The sequence below is a fragment of the Chinchilla lanigera genome, unplaced genomic scaffold, assembly GCF_000276665.1.
Source record: "Chinchilla lanigera isolate Chin_1 unplaced genomic scaffold, ChiLan1.0 scaffold00036, whole genome shotgun sequence".
Lineage (NCBI taxonomy): Eukaryota > Metazoa > Chordata > Mammalia > Rodentia > Chinchillidae > Chinchilla > Chinchilla lanigera.
The window spans coordinates 20,615,744-20,636,227 of NW_004955437.1; the positions used below are offsets into that span (position 1 = coordinate 20,615,744).

General features: G+C 51.7%; 1 protein-coding gene and 1 long non-coding RNA gene across 6 annotated transcripts in view; one reads left to right on the forward strand and one right to left on the reverse strand.

Annotated features, from left to right (window-relative positions):
- Positions 1 to 20,484, reverse strand: part of Adamts14 (ADAM metallopeptidase with thrombospondin type 1 motif, 14) — a 71,798-nt gene that overhangs the window by 23,466 nt on the left and 27,848 nt on the right. For 4 of the 5 annotated variants that reach the window (XR_001235098.1, XM_005390049.2, XM_005390050.2 and 1 more), the window contains exons 4-7: positions 18,927 to 19,117; positions 3,175 to 3,258; positions 2,386 to 2,542; positions 6 to 111 (exon numbers count right to left, since the gene is read on the reverse strand). Coding sequence is in view for 4 of the 5 variants with exons in the window: in XM_005390049.2 (XP_005390106.1) it covers positions 6 to 111; positions 2,386 to 2,542; positions 3,175 to 3,258; positions 18,927 to 19,117 (538 nt within the window). In the remaining variant the exon portion in view is untranslated. The remainder of the gene's footprint in view (positions 1 to 5; positions 112 to 2,385; positions 2,543 to 3,174; positions 3,259 to 18,926; positions 19,118 to 20,484) is intronic. The other variant, XM_005390051.2, reaches the window with a different exon arrangement.
- On the forward strand, positions 6,148 to 10,536 carry LOC102010733. Its single transcript, XR_261898.2, has 2 exons — positions 6,148 to 6,482; positions 9,909 to 10,536. It is a non-coding gene; the product is annotated as an uncharacterized LOC102010733 (long non-coding RNA).

The window sequence follows — 20,484 nt, forward strand, 5'->3', positions numbered from 1 at the left end:
CTTACACATGGCCAGTCTCGTGGGCCACCACAAAAGCCGAGGAGAAGCCATCCTCATGGTTGAGGGCACAGCTTCTCAGGGGGTGACACATGCCAGTGACAGGCGCGTACCCTGCCAGGGAGAGAGAGAGAAGGAGAGACGGGGAGGTCACAGACAGGTCAGGTGGGACATGCTGAGGTCTGAGCCCAGCCCAGCCACTGCAGGTACACCCTGACCCAGTCAGTGCTGGAAGCCCTTGGAGGAAATGATGCTCACAAAGTCCTACCCATGCACAGCAACCCTGGGCCTAGCTGCCGCTGTGTCCCAGGGTTTCATCCCTCATGGCCTACAGCTTCCCTCACTCTTTTGGCCACTCCTCCAAACAAGTAGTGGAATTTCCCAGCAGGATACAGGCCTGTGCACATTCTCCTTCCACACCATCTTCCTCCTGTCTTATAGTCAGCCAGTCAGTCAGTCAACAAACAAGTTCGGAATGCTTTCTAGGTGGAGGTAACGGGTGACACCGTGCTGACTACTATGGGGAGCCAGGCACAGCGGCTGCACCTCTAACCCCAGCTTCTCAGAACACTGAGGCAAGAGTCTGTTTGAGTCTGAGAGTTTGAGACCAGTTGGGACAACATAGAGAGGGACTATCTCACAAACAACAAGGAAGGAAAGGAAAGGGGAAAGGGAAAAGGAAATGGAAATGGAAAAAGAAAAAGAAAAACGGGGAGGAATCAGTCCCATGCTTCTACCTCCACTCCATGAAGCATACCCTCAGCATGGCGTTAAGGAAGTCCAATTTGGCAGGGAGATCGGGTGATCAGATTAGGGGTGGGCCTGAGGGGCCAGATTCAGGAAGCAAAGTGGGGCAGGGGTGACCCGTAAGCAGGGAAAGGAAATGGCATCGGCTGGTGAGACCTAGGGGCACAGGGAATTACTCATGAAGTGGCAGAGATGGGCCTTGAGGACAGGTGAAAAGACTCCAGAGGTAGAGACACCGGCAAAGGTGCAGATGGCCACACAGACACTGAGGCAGGGCAGCAGGGCAGCAGAGCAGCACTCTCTCTGGCAACATACACCGCTGTGTGCAAGGCCCATGCCTCAGGGTCTCCTCCTCAGACCCACCCAGGGCTAAGGTGGGGCTCAGCAGTGGACTGTGTGCTTAAGGTGCTTCAGGTCCTGGATTCAATCCCCAGCACCAAGAATGTGACACACACACACATACACCCAGCCACACACATACCTGACCCAGGTACAGTCTAGGCCAGACTGAGCTGGGGAAGGCTGCAAGGAGGAGGGGTGCTGGCAGAAAGTGCTCCCTCCCTGGACCTACAGTTAACCAGAGGGAGCTTTCCCTGTTGCAGAGTGCTACTGAAGTGGTCTTGCACTTCATATGGTTTGGAGGTCTGGGACTTGCTGCCTATGCCACGTCATCCTTGCACAAGTGTGCATGTGTCTGTGTGTCTATGTGTGCCCATGTGCCTGCTGAGCATCTGTGCACATGGCTATACATGCACGTACAGTGTCCGTGTGTGGTGTGTGCACATGTCTCTGTGTATGTGTGTGTGTCTGTGTCTGAGTGTATATGTGTGTGTCTGCAAACCATGTTTGGAGCTTCATTGGTTCAGACAAGAAGCCCTTGGCATGGGCAGGGCTGGCTGATTGATTTCTAGCATTAATAAAAATAGCCCTCAACGTGGTGTCTGGAGAGCCAGTTTGGTCTCAGAGCTGTGTGCTGTGGGGCACAGGCGAGCCTCTTCACCGCACTCTGCTGCAGTTTCCCCCTATGAAGAGCTGGGGGGATCAAAACTGCACATGTTTCCAGATGCTCTCAGTCATCTATACTCTGTCAGTGAACATCTCACGCTCCCCTTGAGCCTCTGCTCAGCATAGTATGGAGGAAGGCAAAGACTATGACTGTGCCTTCATCAGAGAACTGGGAGAATTCGGGTGTTGACCTGATCTTGGGTCCCTGAGCTGGGCTACCAAGGCATGGGGCAGGGCAGGGACTTTTCCAGAGCCCACAGAACCATCCCGAAGTACCCACAGTGTGCGATAAGGACATAGGACATGGTGTGGGCAATAGGATCTTGAGGTTCACTGGGGGTTCTTCAAGCAGCCACCCTCTGAGCAGCTGGGACATCAATTACAGGGCCCCAAACCTGGCTACTCACAACCATCTGCAGGCTGGACCAAGACAGCATGCACTTGAGTAAAGACCCTTTCACTTGCCGTGGTCTCCAAGAAACCATTCCGAAGCTCACCCACCTATCCTTGCAGGTCCTGTCCCTTCCAACCTCTTTGGGGAGAGCCCTCCAGAGAGCCCATACTTCTCTAGGCCCAGCCTGAATCCCCAGCTGTGCCCTGCAGGCTGCGCACACCTGGCCACAGCAAATACAGTACCTTGCATACCTGAGGGCCCAAAGTTCTGCCGCGTGAGGAAGACAACGTGGTCGTGGTGCTCAGCATGGCCGGGGTCCTGGCGCTGCTGGGAGTGCGCCCAGCGACACACCTGTTCCAGGCTGCGTGCAGGGTTCCCTCGTTCGATCAGGCTCAGAGACTGCAAGGCCGGGAGAGTGGCAAGAGGGAACGGTCAAGAGCCCAGAGTAGCACAGCAGCTGTCCTCCCACCCGCAGCCCCAGGGAACCACAGTGCCCGCCCACACAGCCTTCCCTGCTTTGGACACTGCCTTGGACACAAGCTACTGTATTTCCAATCCCCTCAACTAACCTGCAAGATGGCACTGCTCTGAGTATTTTCCCATACTTTACATTCACCACCCAATCAAATCTTCACAGCTTAGATGTAAGTTGGGTTGTTACACCCCCATTTAGGGAGTAAGCAACCCCTTCTAAGATTGCAGAGCCAGGCTCAATATGACATGACTTATCTTAGTCACTGTCCCCCTGGAAACCCATTTTCCTTATTGATTCCTCAGGGAACAGTGGCTACACTGTATAAAAGGATACAGGACTGTCATCTTCCTCTACCAAAGAATCCATGACTTCCTGTGTCCTATCTCCAATGCATCCACCCTGAGCTTTAGATCTAATGGGCTCAGGGTTCTGATTTTTGGGGTTGAAGCCTCCTGGGCACTTGTCCCTCTGGCCACACCATAGCTGGTCTCATATCATGGCTTCATGGCTCTTGTTCCTCCAAACCCTTCCTGCTGACCAATCAGCAAGGGCTCACCTGCCGGTAGCCGACCATAATCAAGCGGACAAGGGCAATGTTCATGTGCGCACCCAGAGACTCATCATGGTAAATCTCATCCACCTGCAGGGGGACACATTTTAAGGGGATACACACATTCACCAAAGGCCAGCTTCTGAGCTAGATGGCTAACATACAGCACATTTCACCCCATCATGTCTGAATCAAGCAGGCATTCTTATCCCTACTTTGCAGATGTGGAAACTGAGGCTGAGAGAGGTGAAATGATTTGCCAGGGACATGGACATAACAAGCTTCAAAGCTAGGCTTCAAATCATGGATCGCTGAATCCCCACCTAAGCTTTTTCCATGAAGTCAAAGTCTTGGGGTGGAGTGGGGGTCACCTGCCTCAGGGGACCTTGGTTCAATCTTCTGGTCCTAACATCTTGTGTACTTTTCCAATTACCACTGCAATCTCACCTGCTCCTATAGTGCCTGGGCACTAGGGAGGCCACACAGGGCCCTCCTTCAGCTGGAAGTGCTCCAGGGCCTCGGACCAGCAGCAGCATTGCCCTGTAGCCTTTTAGAATGCAGAGTCTCGGGCTCCACCCAGACCTCCCAAGTCAGGATCTGCATCTGAACAGGCTCCTAGCTGTTGCTGAAGAGTGGTCAAGCTCCTCTCACAGACCCGGGGACCTGAGGGCAGAACCTCACACCATTCATCAAAGGATTGGGTCCGAGCCACTCCGCTGGCCACGAAGCACTGGACAGCATCCACCAGAGACACACACTCAGCCTCTGATCATTTGCCCTCAAGGACAGGGAGCTCACCCTCTCCTCAGGATACCTGTGTCCTAAACTGTCCCAGCAGTCACTCCAGTTTTTGTTTTTAATAACTCTTAAAAAATAAAAAACATTTCACTGTAAAAAATTTTAAATACCCCCTAAAAAGAAAACTAAAACATTTACATTTCTATTAGCCAAGTATACAATCACCACCATTAACAAGTTTCCTGCCACATGTGCATGTGTGTGTGCACATGTGCACGTGTGTTATTTTATAACACTGAAGTCACACGGAATAAGCTTGCATTTCACTTGTTTCATGAAACATATTCTGTATCGTGAACAGTGTGATCTTTGAGATCTGCAAGGGATATGCCATCCCTCCTATAACCAGTCCCTGAGATTTCTCTCTGAGGGACTCAGAGAAGTGACTTGCTCAGCCTGTCAGGGTAAGGACAGAGCAGTGATGATGCAGCTCCTGGGAGACCTAAGTTCAAATCCCAGCCCTGCTCTTCATGAGCTGTCCGACCTGGAGCACAGCAGAGAACCCTATGAGGCTGTTTCTTTTTCTGCAGAGTGGGTGTAATTATGGCTGTCACTAGGAGCTATGTGTAAACGTCTGGGAACCACGAGCAAGCTGCACAAGCCTGCAGGCGCAGCAGCAGTCAGTCAGTGATGGGGCAGAAGCAGAGCTCAGCCTCCAGTTCTGACTCCTGCCCACTGGCCTCCTAGGGGCTCGCATGGGCCTGCATGCCTGCTCTTGTTCTCCCCATGCCCTCCGCCATCATTTCTTTTCCACTCGTAATCAAAGCCACGAACCTCCAACCCACCAAGGAACTGCTGTCCACCAAATGGAGAGGACGGCACTTCCAACCACATGTGCGAGAGTCCCCCACAGAGGGTCAGGCGGGCAGGGGAACTGGAGACCCACACCGTGCCCACATGCCCCTCCTGGGCCAGCCGAGGAGCCAGGCTGTGTGGCAGCAAAAGCCACAGGCACCACACAGAGCCCAGCCCACTTGTCCTAGTGCCCAGAATTGGCAGCTACCCCCAGGTCCTGGACGTGCAGACTTCTGAGCAGCCAGCATCAGGCTTCTGCCATGGACCTTCCTAGAGCCCAGGTCTGGGTCCAAGTGAGTGGGAGACTGCTGATGAGCACCCAATGTGGGCAGGCAATGCCAATTCTCACAGGGCATGATGGGCAGGCTCCCTCCTTCCTCCCCAGCAGGACAAAGGCTTCCTGGGAACGAAGGGCTCCAGTGTGGAGAGGTGCTGCCCTCTTCAACCTGCGTGCCCCACCCTTATCCTAAGAGGCCTTCAATGCCGGCACGCAGCCTTCCTTCCACGCTGGGTATGGTCAGTGCCAGGGACTCCCTGGTGTGCTCTGCAAGCAGACCATGGCGGGTTCACAGGCATGGTGCACTCTACACTGCCACGTCCGTGCCCCACATATGCACACGCAAACCCACAGCTTGTCCCCAGAGAGGAGGAGTCACGGACATTGGGTGGGGGCTTTGGAAATGCCTTGGGGCTGTGCCTTCCTCACACCTCCCTCCCTCTAGCCGGCTGGAACATGCACACAAGCACCAGAACCCTGCCATCTGAAGGTCAGCCCTCACTATCTACATCTCTGTATCTGTGCGTACAACCAACTTTGGATTGAAAATCTTTCATTAGAAAATATATTAAATACACATAGGGTTTTGCTTGCCATTTTTGCTTAAGCAATATGGTATAACAACTGCTTGCAAAGCATTTACACTGTATTAGGCATTATAAGTAAGCTTGAAATGATTTAAAGTTTACAGGAAGAGTAGACAAGTTAAATAGGGGCCTTGCGTGTCTGCAGATTTTGGTATCCACAGGGTCTTAGACTCAGTCTCCCATGAATACAGAGGGATGATTGTAGCCATGTCCGTCCCTCACTCAGCAGGCCTTGGGTGACCCTTGCTCTGATGGCTGCCATCCAGTGGCATAGGACACTGGTTAGTGGGGTTGGCCGAGTCTTCCTCTGGGACTCTCGTCTGCACATAACCCTACCAGCCCCAGCCTGTGAGCAGGGACCTTGGTGGCTCTGATTCAGCTGGAACAGCCTTGAGGCTTTTCACAGGCCAAGGAAGTGGCAGGACAGGGTTTCTGCTGGCCAGAACTGTAGGGCCCTCCTGGCACCCAGGGCCGCAGCCAGGAGGTGTGGCTAGCAGGAAGCCTGGGGCCAGCCCCTCTGGAACACACCCACAGGAAGGCTTTGACAGGCTCCAATCTGGTTGTGTGTCTAGGGCCAGGCTCTGTCAGCCCACATCTCCCATGGATGCCTCCCAAATGCCAGAGGGGAGGCTAGGAGCCAGCACAGAGGGGTCAGGAACTGCCCTCCGTGCCTGAGCATGAGGAAGGATGGCCACAGAGCACACTCAGAGCGCAGAGAGAACAGCACGTCTGGTTTCCTTGCTTTGCACCTCTGAGCCAAGTTCAAGGTCACCTCTGCTAGGAAGCCCAGGTTAGCACTTGACAGCACATATGGGCCTGAGATAGCCATTGGGAGTGCAGCAGAAAAACAAGCGAAGGTAAGGAGTTTGGCCAAAGAGAGGGGAAGAGGGTGGGCTGAGAGTTGAGGGTGCAGGGACCAGCTGCTGCTCCTTGAATGCTTCCAGTGTGCCAGGCACTGTGCTGAGGGCTTTGCATACAACCTCCAGATCACCTCATGGAGAGAATTATTCCCATCTCATAGACGAGAAATCAGGTTCAGAGGGGTTAAGTGATTTTCCCAAGGTCCCCAGTTTGGAAGTAGGAAGGTGAGGCTTTGGCCTCTGTTTATACTGAGCTGTTGTTCAGAACCAGTTTCTGGCCCAAAGTGGCCGGGGTGGACTTTCTGTGATCTAGGACAGAAGATGAAGAGAGGTCCCAGCTCAGAAAAGGCAGGCAGGACCTTGCCCTGGACCCACAGCCTGCCTCAGCTGCCTGTGGCCTCAGCAGGAAGCAGACAGAAACTGAGCTCCCGGGCCTGGGGCTGCAGGGAGTCCTGACCCTGAACTCCCACCCAGCCCCAACAGCACACCGTGCTCTTCGAGCACCATCTCCTTGTCCTCACTTTAGAACTGGTGCTCCCCAGTAAGGGCGGGGACATGGAAAGATCCTCACCCTCAAGTGAACCTTATGCTCTGTGGGTGGCCCACGGAGGGGCAAAGGTGGAGAGAAGATGTTTTCAAAGTCTGGGATGGGGTGAGAAAGGCAGGGACTACCCAGAGGCCGGGGGCAAGGAAGCAGAAGAAAGGCTGGACCCTGATGCCTCTGAGCTTTTGGAACTTGCTTCCAAACTCTCACTGTCAGACACGCATTTACAAAGAGGAAAATGGCTTCTGTGAGCTGGACATGGTGCTTACATCTATAATACCAGCACCATGGGAGGCTGAGGCAGAAGTGTTGGAGTGTTAGGAGCTGTGGCAGCTGGAAAGTAATTAAATGTGCAGGCCAAAGCCAGCCCAAGAACATGGGAGCTCCTCGAAGCACATAAACAAGCTGCTGTAGCTTGTTAACTGATTGCTGGGCAGTGAGGCTGAAATCAATCAACCTCTCGAGGGTATAAATAAACGCTCTGCTGTTCTTGGGCAGTTCCCCTTCTCCGCTGAGAAGAGAGGGGACTCTCCACCTGACCCTAGCTTTTTGTCTCTTGTCTATCTTTTCCTCATTCTCACTGCCATTCCTTCCCGGGATACAGCAAGAACCCAAGGGATCCCGACACAGGAGGACTGTAAGTTCAAGCCCAGCCTATGCAGTTTAGCAAGATCTTCTTAAATCAATCAATCAATTAATCAATCAATCACTAGACACTAGAACCTCCCATTCCATTGTAACCCAGCGGGGCCAGACCCCTAGATCCTGGTGGTTCCCCAGCCACCCGGAGCCCTGTGCACAAGCTCCCTCGGGATGGGAGCTCCGCATCTGTTTCCCCGAGCAAGGGAGGGCCAAACTCAGTGCCTAAGGCAGGAATGCTGGGCTTCAGGCTGGGGCTGGAGGGGGCAAGCTGTTCCCAGGGAGCCCATGAAGGCAGCTGGAAGCCTGTGTCAAGCCACGACCAGCCTTTCTTTGGCATGGTAGGGGCAGGGGAGCCCCACGGAGGACAGTCTCTGGAAGCTGCAAGTTCCCTCTCTCCTAGGGATCCCCCACAGAGCTGAGTGAGCAGGACCCTGGGATAGTAACCGCCTGTGCTTACACAGCAGTGGGGACACTAACTGCCATTAGGGGCTCTGGCACCTCTGGCACCTCTGCCGCGCTGAACCTCCTAGCAACCCGCTCAAGCAGAAGTCCCAGCCCTCTGTTCTTTTTCATTACAGATGAAGCATCCCGAATCCAAAGATCTGAACTATGAAATATTCCTAAACCCAAAGCTAGCGCCCATATAATGCCACAAGTGGAAAATTACACCCTGACCTCACGTGACAGGGTGCAGTCAAAACATAGGTGTGCTAAAAATATTGTATGAAATTACCTTCAGGCTCTGTGTCTAAGGTGATTATGAAACATCAATGAATTTCGTGTTTAGACTTGAGTCACGATAGTTAATAGATAGCTCGTTACAAATATGCTAACATTGCACCCTCTGGTCCCAAACATTTCAAACGAGAGATATTCAACCTGGAATCAACTTTTCCACTTTAGAACAGCTTGGGATTTGCAAAAAGTTGCCAAGATGGTAGAGACTTCCCCAGTACCCTGCACTCAATGTCCCCTGTGACCAGCACCTGCTATTACCACGGAGCATTTGTCACAACCCATGAACCCGTGCTGACACATTACTAGTGACTGTAGTCCACCCACTCCCTAGAAACTAGATTTCCCTTGTTCCCCCCTAATGCCCTTTTGGATCCAGATCTCACCCAGGCCACAATGGTGCATGTATATCTCCTTTGGTTTCTCTGGTCTATTTTCCTTCTGTGATAGTTTCACAGACCTTCCTGGTATTTGATGGCCTTGACAGTTGTGTGGAGTACTGGTCTGGTGTCTTGTAGATGACCCTCCAATTTTGGTGTGACTGGTATTTTTCTCATGCTTAGGCTGGGGTTACGAGTTTGGAGGTGAGGACCACAGAGCTTAAGCATATTCTTGTCATGCCACCGCAAGAGTTCACGCTGTCACATGACTTATCCCTGCTGATGCTGACTGTGGCCACCTGGCTGTGACAGTGTTCATCGGGTTCCTTCACTATAAGGTTACTCTCCTCCCACTTCCCATACAGGATTCTTTAGAAAAAAGTCATTCTGTGTAGTGTGCACGAGTAGGGGTTAAGGGGCTGGAGATACAGCTCAGTGCCACAAGCGCCCGCCTGGCAACCGCAAGGTCCTGAGTTAGATTCCTGGTACAAACAAAAAAGGAATAAGGGTTAAAATCCGCCTCCTTCAGTGTGAGAGGCCTGCACAAACTCGCTAGAATTCCTCTGCCCAGGAAATTTGTCTCATCTCCCCGACTCATTTACTTATCATACGAACTCATAAATATTTGCTTCAAACTTTGAGCTATAATTCAATGATGAGTTAGTTTATTGTTTAAATGGTCCCAGTTTTGGCAAGTGGGAGCTCCCTCCACTGATTCCTATGTCCCTTTAATGTACTCCATAGTGTCTGGGCTTTTTTCTCTGGTTTTTGTTTGTCTGCCTGTTTGTTTGTAGCATTACCAGATGTTCCAGGCTTGTCCTGTATATGGCCAGCCTCATTCCTACAGTCAGCCTACAGCCTGCTACCTCTCCAAGGGCTCAGAGGAGAGTGGTCTATTGTCTCTATTTTCATAAAGGAAGAAGAGGCCCAAAGTGACCATGAAGTTGACCTAAGGACAGCAACCACAGCCAGAGGTCAGGCGCAGGCACCTGAGGGCCTGAGCTCCTCATGTGTCTTCCCTGAACATGGACTCTGAACGTGCCTCTGAATGTGGACAGAATGGGAGAGGCCTCACTTGAAGGCAGGGGAATGGCCACAATAACCTCTCCTATCCTTTTTCAGGTCCATGGAGATGACAGCAATGTAGAGACCAGGCCCTCTGCTCCACAGCTCTGACCCTCTGACCGCAGGACACAGTGACTCTGGAGCCCCAGGGTACCCGAGACGCTGCCTTTCATCTTCCTCAGATGCTCTTCTCTTCTCACGTTTACTGTTGCTGTGGCCAGGTGGCAGTTAGGCTGTGGCTGTCACTGCCTGTGTAAGCAGGAGCCTCCTCACGATCCCTGGTGGCTTCATCTCAGGCGATGACCCTCTGAAGAAGGAATCAGATTCTGGTTGCTGAAAACTTCCCCTGACACCTTCCAGAAGACCCAGCCGGCCCTGGCATCACACCTTGCAGAATGGTGTCCACAGCATGGATGAAAGTGGGAAGGTCCCAGTACAGCCATCACACACACTGCCCTGCTCCTGAAGGCACAGACAATGCTGTGCAGAGAACACACACTCTGATGACTCTGCTGAAAGTAACTAGAAGGAAGGGCAAGACTCAAATGTGGAATGGGTGTGGGAATCCCTGACTCCTCATGCTCTGTAGACCAACACAGGAAAAAAAATCCAAGCCCTCATGAGGCAAAAGAGCTTTTTTAAGAAAATACAAAAATACTAAGTGATAATAAAGCATTATATCAGAGTTTAACTGGTGCTGCTTTTCTTCTTAAATACAGTACATAAAATAATGGGGCACCTGACAATCAAACCATAGGTCTTAGATTTGATGTAATAGGTTGAGAAAATGTTCACACATGTGTGAATTTGGGTGTGCACACCCAAATTGACATGGTACACACAGGTACGCAGTTCAGTGCAAACACACGTATTCCTCATGTGGATAACTACATGTATGTGTGTGTGCATGTGTGTGGATACATGGGTGATATGCATGCATTGTGTGGTGTGCATATACAGTACATCAGTAATACACTGTTTCCTGTGGTCTGAGATCCCTACTCTCCGGGGCTTTCATGCTGATGCATGCAGTCACCAGGGATGGGCCTCACTTCCCCCCGAGTTGCCCCCCGGAATGGGGCCCCACTTCCCCCCAAGTTGAGATAGAAACCTTTCTAGTGTACTGCACATCCTCGTGTGCCACACTGGCAGGCCCTACCTCAACAGTCTTGGAGGCTGAGGCTGCTCTCAGGGCAGTGGAAAAAGGATGCTGAGTCGTCCAACTTGTCTTCTGTTACTACAGGTACCCTCATCCAAGTTCATGACCATGGACCTGTATTTCAAAAGGCTGGTGCGGGCTACCAGTGAGCAGTGTTGTGCTTCTAAAAGGTGTGGCCGTCTCTAGGGTTATCTGGAGCCTGCAGTATGGGTTGGGCCATTTCCCGGGGCTCTAGCGGCTCAGCCCACCTTAACACCTAAGCTGTTTGTGGAGAGCATGAGGACAGACCCACCCAGCCCAACAGAGTCCCTTTCACCAGTCCACAGAGCTCAGAATTTATCCCCCATGACCTATTTGCAAAATGCAGCAGCCTTTATGCTCTAGGCTGGCCTTCCTGTGGGTAAACAGAGGCAGGGTGGAGGCCTGGAAATGACCAAAATAACCACCTCCTGCTGGGGAATGAGCTCACCACTCTGAAGCGGACCTTGCTCACTGATGCGGGTGGAAGAAACAACTTGCAGAGGTAGAGGATGGGAGGGAAGGACAGATGTCAAGCTTTTGGAGTAGGGCCTGGCACGGAGCCTGTGCTCAGTCAATGGCATCTGTTAGTTTAGAACAGGGATGGCGAACCTTTTAGAGACCGAGTGCCAAATTGCAACCCAAAACCCACTTGTTTATGGCAAAGTGCCAACATTGCAATTAAACCTGAATATTGAGGTTTTAGTTTAGAAAAACAACTCTACATTAACATATTTTGTCTTTAAAAAAAACAAGCACAATAACACATATGCCACAGGTTCACTACCACTGGTTTAAAACGTCTACTTTCCACTTTGGGAGGCCATTAGCTCTTCCCAGAAATAGCATTTTAGGAGTCTCCCCTCCGGTATGTCAAGTAGGATGCTGTATAAGGAAGAGTGCTGTGGACCACCAAGTTCTCTTCATCCACAAGGGCTTCACGTTATTGTTATGTCTCTCATGCCAGGGGGGCAGCATTTGTCCTTTTTTTTTTTTTTTATGGTAAGCACTGCTCCCTGCCCAGTACTCTGAAAATGTAAATACCTGTGTGCAGAAACTAGAGCTAATCCCTCAGAGCAATGGTCCTCAAACTTCTGCTATGGACAATATGACATTGCTAATTCTTGGTGGTGTCTGTCCTGTGCCCTGTAGGATGTTGAGCAGCACCCCTGGCTTCTACCCACTACATGCCAGTAGCATCCCACCTCTTCCAGCTGTGATAACAAAAAATAATCTCTAGGTATTGCCAAAGTCACCAGATAGGAACTGCTGGCTTGAACTGGGGGATGCAGCCCACACAGAGCACCTGTGTAGCACACAATGGCCCTGAGCTTCACCCCCAGCACAACAAAAACAAACAAGCTACTGCCTTACAGTAAATGAGATTTTGCCATTAGCAAAAGTGGTGGAAGGTTTCGGGGGGCAGAGATGAGGAAAAGGACTAAAAAGAGAGGAAGGAGAAGGATTCGAATTCTTCTGGCATCGGGGAGGACAAGCTGCTTTGCAGATAACTCTACTTCCAAAAAGCAAAGGTGTGACAGAACATGCTCTCCATCAGCAGGAAAGGAGCTTTTGCATTGCTCCAAATCAGCCTTCATGATGGATGTTGAACACAGCATGAGCCAACCGAATGTCACCTTTGAGCTGAAGCCACCAAGGCCCTAGTCTGAGAGCCATCTGCACCCAAACCTCCTGGGTCGAGGAGGGGCACCAAGCTCTTCCAAACAGGCATCTGAGTGGTACACAATGGGAAAGGGTTCTGAGGCAGATCGCAGCTGGGAGGACTCTATGGCTGGCACTGTCTCCTCAGAAACCAGCCCCAGCACCTTTGTATTGTGAGCCAGGGGTGACAGGGTGGGGAGCGGAGGTGGGCAGGGGGCCTATCTCCCAGTCGGGTGGGCTGCCAAGAGGGGTCCCAGAGAAAACAGAGCCCAGAAGCTTGAGCCTACAGACTGACTGGGTGAAGAAGGACAAAAGGGCCTCTTTGTGTCTCTTCCCCCTCCCTCTGCTTCAGCCCCAAGCCCCAGGAGGATCCCTGCACTCCCACATCCAAGGGGCTCACATCCAAGATGACGTACATCAGCCTGGTGAGGAGAGGGCCCCTGCAGCACCGGGCAGGCACAGGCACAGCCCCAAGCCAAGAGCAAGAACATGTGCAGGAGAGAAGCTTTGGGAGCCCAGTTCCCCAGGGAGACCCTCGCAGGCAGACACTCTTAGAAAGCCACAGCATTTTTCCCACTGCCCAGATGGGCAGCCACGGTCTCACTTCCCTCTCTCCAGAGCTGCCTGTCATCAAGTTCTGCAACAGCAGCAGTGAAGAGAGGGGTATAAACTTTGGAATCAGACAGACCTGGGTTTAAAGTCAGGCTCTGCCACTCACAAGCTGTGTGGACTCAGCACATTGCTTAGCTCCCCTGGCACATAAAGCTGAACGGTGAGGATCCAGTGGGCCACCTGTATAGTGCCCAACTCCATGGCGGACATGAGGTAAGGGCTAGGATGATGAGATGGTGGCTGTAGATGGCTGCAGCAGCCCGCTCTCCAGGGCCTTTCCACTGGCTCACCCAGCCTCAGCTGGCCTCTGGGACATCCTCGCCTCTCCCAAGTCCACCCAGGGTTCCACATCAGGAACTGTTCCTCCTGCCTCTCCACAAAACAGCCTATGCTACTGTCCCACACACTCTTCACCAAGGAGAGCTAAACCGAGGTGCTCAGCAGGCCTCAGCCACCTATCCCACACAGCCACGGGCCTCGATGCTCCTGCCTGCATAGCCTGTGCCTGCTGTATCCCACTCAGCCTGTATTCCCTCCCTGGCCCAATCTCCCTCTCCACCAAGGCTAGCTCAACTCTGACTTCCTCAGAGAGTCTGCTCTCTGCTCCAGTCCTGCTCTAGTCTGCATGCATGGCTGCCTGCTAGGTCTACTAGCAGGTGAAGCGGGAATGAAGAGGGGTCCTTGTCCATTATCTGGAGCTGTGAATATTTATAGTGCATCCCCATGTTGGTGCAAAAGGTAAATGGAAGACAGGACAGCCCTAATTACTCTCACACAGCCATCCAATGAGTGCAGCACCTGCTTCTGCCCCTCCTCCCCACATGAGCACAATGGACCTACGCATCCTGAGAATCAGGTCTCCTGTCTGATCCAGCAGGCCAGCCCTGCCCCAAAAGCAGGATCAGGCAGGTCACAGGCAGGTGGGTGCTCCAAGAGGAGAGCAAAGAGACACCCCTTCCACTGGCTCCACAAAGGGCCCTAGGGAAATCCATGATCCACTTGTCCCAGTTGGATAAAAATTCCCACACAATGGACAGGATGAGCTTCTGGTCCCCTGGGCAAAGAGGCTGTCGGCTGCCCATCCGCTCACCTCCAGCACAGCAAGCTGGGCTGCCCGTCCTCTCTGCCCTAGAAGCCACAGCCCCATGTGGCCCATGTATCTGCACAACAAGAGATCTGCAAGGTGACAGCTCCTCAAGCCATAGCCCAAGTCAGCGTTGCAAGGCCCCTGTCCCCAGGAGCATGGCCTCATGGGAAGCTCTATCTCAACTGTACCCAGCCAGACTCCAGTTTCTGATTCACAGAGGAAGCCAGCAACAAGGAGATGGCCTAATTTCCAGCCTCAGGAAGCTCAGAGAAGACACCTGCTATCCTCCTCACCCACTTTTTGGCAGGGGAAAGACCCAGACCAACCAAACAGCAGTCTTCTGGGCAGGCCCTTGTGGCATGGTCTTCAGGGAAGCTGATGAGGTCCCCTGACCATGCTATGTCATGGGTTAGAAGTCAAGGGTCAAAAGTCAGAACAGGTACTTTGGTCAAGACAGCTGGAGTGGTCAAGAGAGCTGGAGTGGGTTATGGGCTTACCTCCTTTCAGCAGTAAAGTTCTGCAGACATAGGGAGGGGTTCTGAGAAAGACAGGCGGGGTTCACAGCAAGAACTTTGAGGGCTTAGGAAAAATTTTCTACTTCCTCTCTGTGCTGTCCAGGCAGTCTCACAGCTCCAGATCTGAGGGATTTACCAGGCCCTTCTGATCTCATCACATTTTAATCTGGAAAAGTTCCAAAAGTACCCTTTGGCCTGTGGAAAGAAACTACTTCCTTTTATGACCCATCAAGACCTCTTCCTGTTTCCAAAGGAAGCTCCAAAACTCTGAAAGGCAAGCAAAGTCCTGTCCACCCCACTGCCTGCCCAACGGAGCTGCCTTCAGGCATGTTTCATCTTTTGCCACAGGTCCAGAGGGCAGACCTCCTTCTCTTGAGCTGACTCCCTGAAAGCACCCCATCGGGGCTAAGACCCAACAGCCAGGGGGTCTATGGGGCTTTGCCAAGAGCACACGGTGGCCCAGAACTCAGGGATGTGGGGGTCCCACCCCAAGCAGCAACCTCAGGGGACAGCACAGCAGGAGGCACATGCATCCCAGGGTCATTCTGGGGAGCCAGGGGATCACTCTTGGACAAGGGGACCCACCTGGAACCTCAGAGTTGGTACAGAGATTGTATTAAGCTGAAGACACTTGAAATTCAACAGATACAAAAAAACCTTCTCAGAGACTCCCTTACCAACAGCAGCAACTTTTAGGAAATAAGGCCACAGGAATCCCCTCAGGGGAGTTTCCTGCCATAAAGCTCCAAGAGCCTCGGACCTTACATAATCAAACATCACCACAAACTCACTCTGTTTGTTCTCAAAGCCCATCGGCCTGGCCTAAAGAAACCTATCTGTCCTCTTAGGAGCTCCTCTCCCCTTCTCTCCTTCCTCAGTGAAGAATTAAGCCCCCCAGTTTCAACCACCACTCTGAGTTACTCCTGGAGCGCTCTCATTACGGGACGATCTGGTAAACAAACTCTCTTGCCAGTCTGTCTTTCATCCATTTACTTCACAAGCTCTCCAGGATTGAACATAAGAAGGCAAACACTGTTTTTCCTCCCTGACACCTGGGTCAGCAGCCAGGGACAGCTCTGTCCAGCACAAGGCCACCGTGAGAGGGTGAGCTCAGAATAGACAGGGCAGCTCCCCAAGCCCAGCCCCGTGGCTGACTACACAGGAGACCAGCAAGGGTCAGCCAGTCCTCCACACCCCAGTTTCTACTTGAGGACATGGAGGACACTCAGGCCCCTCCTAAAGTTACTGGGAAACCTAAGTAAATGGGGTGAAGTCGATCAAGTCTGGCTCCTCGGTGAAAATGGCTCTAATGATACTACAGGGACGCCATGTGCAACTGCCTATGGGCGCCCTGCTCTCCTTTTCCTATATCCATGGGTGCCAGGCATCTGCTTCTCTCAGATGCCATTCACTGCCACATTTCCCAACCACCCAGCAGGGCTCAGATACTGTGCTGGGTTTCATCAGGGTTGCACAGTGGATCGGACAAAGTCCCTCCCCTTGAAACACTCATGTCAGACACTCAAGCAAAGTGTAACCTATACACAAATACAAATCATATTATGTACAATAATAAGACAACGTTACCAGAGAACTCACTGTGTTGGGCATGTGCTAAATACTGTACATATTGTTAGCCATCACAATGAACTCAAAATGGTTTTTTTGTGTGTGAAAAAGTGGGGGTGCTGAAGTGTTAAACATTGTAGCAGACACAAATGGGGGTGTCTGGCCAAGTCTGTCTGATCCTCTCCACCTTTGGAAAACCAACCGGCTCTTCTCTTCCATATGGTGATTGGTCCAAAGGGTGATCATGTGACCCAGGTTAGGCCAATCAGAGTTCTCTTTGAGAATTTTTGCCTGGGAACTGTAGGGAAAACCTAGTGTGCCTCTGGCCATGGAACTAGGCTGATAGGAGTTGACCTTGTGTTTCTAGTGGCAGAATCTGTCTTGTAGAGAAGTCTGTCAGAAAGAATTCGGAAGTCACAGAGAAAAAAGGAGCCCTAAAAGCAGAACCCATGCAAGCCTCTAGTTCCACTCTTATAATCAGCTCTAACTGCTCCCTATTGCAGTTTGACCCAGAAGCCAACAAATTACCTTAATGTAGATACAGCTGGGTTTTCATCAGTTGCAACTTACAGCACCCTAACCAAAGGTCCCCCTGCCCAAGTCATATGACTAATAAGGGGCTGCATCCAGGAAGCCGCTTGCATAAGGTACAGCCAGATTATGGACCCCAGGCAGCAGCAGCAGCAGCAGCAGAAGCAGCCCTTTCTTTTATGTTCTACAGATGTTTCCAGGAGGGTGGGTGACCATGAGCTGATAATTCTCAACTGCTCAGTTCCCAGAAAGAAAGGCATGGCCACTCATGACCACTCCATTAAAGTCACATCATTTTCATCAATAAATTCCCGAGTGCTTCTGCAATCTGCAACATGAGGGACCATGCTATGCCCCATGTGCCTAATCCAACCACCCCAAAACCCTTCGTGGTAAGTACGGCTGATGCTATCTTAAAAGTGCAGATGGATACCGGATGCGTACCCAGTATGCCCACCTGTAATCCCAGCATTTGAGAGGATGAGGCAAGAGGATTACTGTGAGTTTGAGGCCAGCCTGGCCTACATTTTTTGTCTGGTTTTTTTTTTGTGGGTATTTTTTTTGTCTCAAAAAACCAAAATAGGTAGGTAGATAGGTAGATAAGAATAAAAATAAAAGTTGAGATGGAGGGGCTGAGGGTGTGGCACAGTGATCCAGCAGGTGGTTATGCATGAGGCCCTGGTTCAATCCACAGCACCTAAAAGCAGTTTTTAAACAAAACTTTTTATTAAATAAAGAAAAGTGTAGAAGGGGACCCTCAAGAGGATTAGCAACACTAGTCCCAAAGCAACTAAGCCAGGGGCGGGCCGCGTCAGAGCTACACTCTCAGCTGATTCTCTGGTATCCCCCTTAGTGCAGTATCAGTTCCAGGCTCGTTACAGCCTCTGAACACCGCCCACACTAGAGGTTGATTCTGTCGCAGACCAGGCCCACGTGGAGTGACCTTTCAGCCTGTGTGAGAAAATGGCCAGCCACCTTCTTCACTCTCTTCAAACAGGCCCGAGGATCCTAAGCTTAAAGTAAGTGAGTCTTGCCAGGGATGTAGTTTAGCGGCACAGTGCCTGCCTGGCTAGTGGGAAGTCTTGAGTTCAATTCATGGAAACAAAAATAAGTCAGTGAGCCTCGACTTTATGGCCCCTAGAAGCCCATGTGGAGGGCGATTTCTCCATTTTTCTTTCCTGTCTCCCTGGTCTCTGCCCCTTTAGCTCAAAGGTGCCAGCTATGGCCTGTAAGTGTGCTTTGCTTAGCATTCTCGGCAGTTTTTAAATTTTAACATTTAAAAGTTGCAATTTTCACTTAGATATCTGCATTTAAATTTTCATAATAATTTTTTAAACCCTCTCTTACAAAGGTACATTTCTGATTTTTCTTGAAAAAAAATGACAAGAACCCTGCATCTCTGCTGGATACCCAAAGTGGTTGCCACTCACGTTAGCCAGGATGTAGGCCTCACCACAGTCCCAGAATGCACCCTGTCCCTCATTTCCCTTGCCTACCTGGTCCCTGTGAACACCCAAGGCCCACACCAGGATTCCAGAATTCCTTTAGAGATGGTTAGCTCCCTGCTGTCTCCCAGCCCGAACTGGGCATTTTCTGCAGGGATGAATTTCGGGGACACTCCTTCAACACCAAGGCAAGTGAGGCTCCAGACTGTGCTTGAGTCAGGCTCCGGTGTGTACAAACCCAGTGTCCAAGCCACTCTCCTCAGCCTCCCGCTGATGGCCGGGGTTGGTGCGGGGAAGCACAGCCTGGGGTAGCTATCAGGCCAGCTTGAGCCTACTGTACTTTGGCACACTGCTGCTAAGGCTGTGCCTATGCTCAGGAACAAGCAGTGACTCCCCACATGGCCGTTCGGGAAGCACCAGCCCAGCAATCAGCACTAGTGGCCCACCCGGCTCCGCCCCGGGGCACAGGACACTCACGATGTTCATGAGGGTTAGCACGTAGTTCTGCACATGCTCCTTGCCATGGAAGCGAACCACTGAGTCATCCACCGCCAGCAGCACCTCGATGCTGTAGCTGCCCGGTTTGGCATGGCGCCGCTTCCGCTCTGTGTCACCCAGCTGGTCCCCCACCAGGCCCAGCAGGTTGGGAAGGTCGCCCAGGCTGAAGGCTGGAACAGGACGGGTAGAGAATGAGGTTGTGATACTTGCAGCACTGGTTTCTAATCACACTCATTTATCCACAGTTATTGGAGGCCCCCAGGTAGTGGGTCAGGGGCTGGGGACACAAAGATGCTGCTACTACACCCCCCGCATGCCTCAGGAGCTGGCTGCAGGAGGCCCTGTGCTTGGTGGGTGGATGGTATGCGGTGATAAAGGGGCCCCACTCTCACGTCCACTGGCCAGTGGAGGTGACAGGTAGGAAATCAGATGGTAGCAATGTTTATAAGTTGAGGGTCCCTTATCTGAAATGCTTGGGACCAGAGTTTTCCAGATTTGAGGATATTTGCACAGACTTTGCCAGTTCGGTATCTCTAATCCAAAAGTCTGAAATGAGAAATGTTCCAAAATATGAAACATTTTGAGTGCAGTGGCTTCTGACTGCCCTGGTGTCTAAGGGTGAATTCAACAGCGCAGACAAACTGTGGGGAAAAGCGAGAGGGGCCCAAGGCGGGTGGAGAAGGGGCAAGGGCACCCTCCACAGACTGGGGTGAATAAACGACACTTACCCCAACACGTGAGCAGTGCCTGGAAGTTAAATGTGCCAAGCAGAATGCTAACCTTGACCCCTCGGAGCCTTCCCTACCAGGTTTGCCAAACAAGGCTCAGAGAGCTTCAGTGACTCACCCAAGGTCACACAGCAAGTGAATGATAAGAGCCCAGACTATAAACCCAAGTGTGCCCCTCCTCTGTCACACCACGTCAAAGCCCGCCCTGATTTCCCTCTCAGCAGACAGGTGGGGAACAGAGGATGAATGGAGCTCACATCACCCACAGGTCCTGGGAATGTCCCAGCCACACTGGCTTCTATGTGTCTTTCAGGCCGGAAGCAGATAACCCCCCAGACCAGACACGGCTTGGGGGCGGAAGCAGCGCTGGGAGGCTTAGAAGAGCCCACCCAAGAAGCCCCACAGGAACGTGAAATGGTGCAGCTGCCTTGAAAAACAGTTGGCAGCCCCCCAAGAACTTAAACCTAGAGTTGCCATGTGACCCATGAAGTCCACTCCTAGGTACACACCCAAGAGGCCCAAAAGCCTACGCCCACATAAAAACGTGGACGCAGATGTTCAGTTCAGAGCATTATCTTAATAGGCAGAATGGGAAACCCCAAATGTGCATGGACAGGTGGATAAGCACATAAAAGGCCATACATTCAAACCATGGAATATTACTCTGCCATAAAAGGAGTGACTCTGTAACACAGATGAACCTTGAAAATATACTGAATGAAAGGCCACATAATATACATTTATAGGAAACGTCCTAACTAGGAAATCCTGAGACAGAAAACTGATAAATAGTAACCAGGGAACTGGGG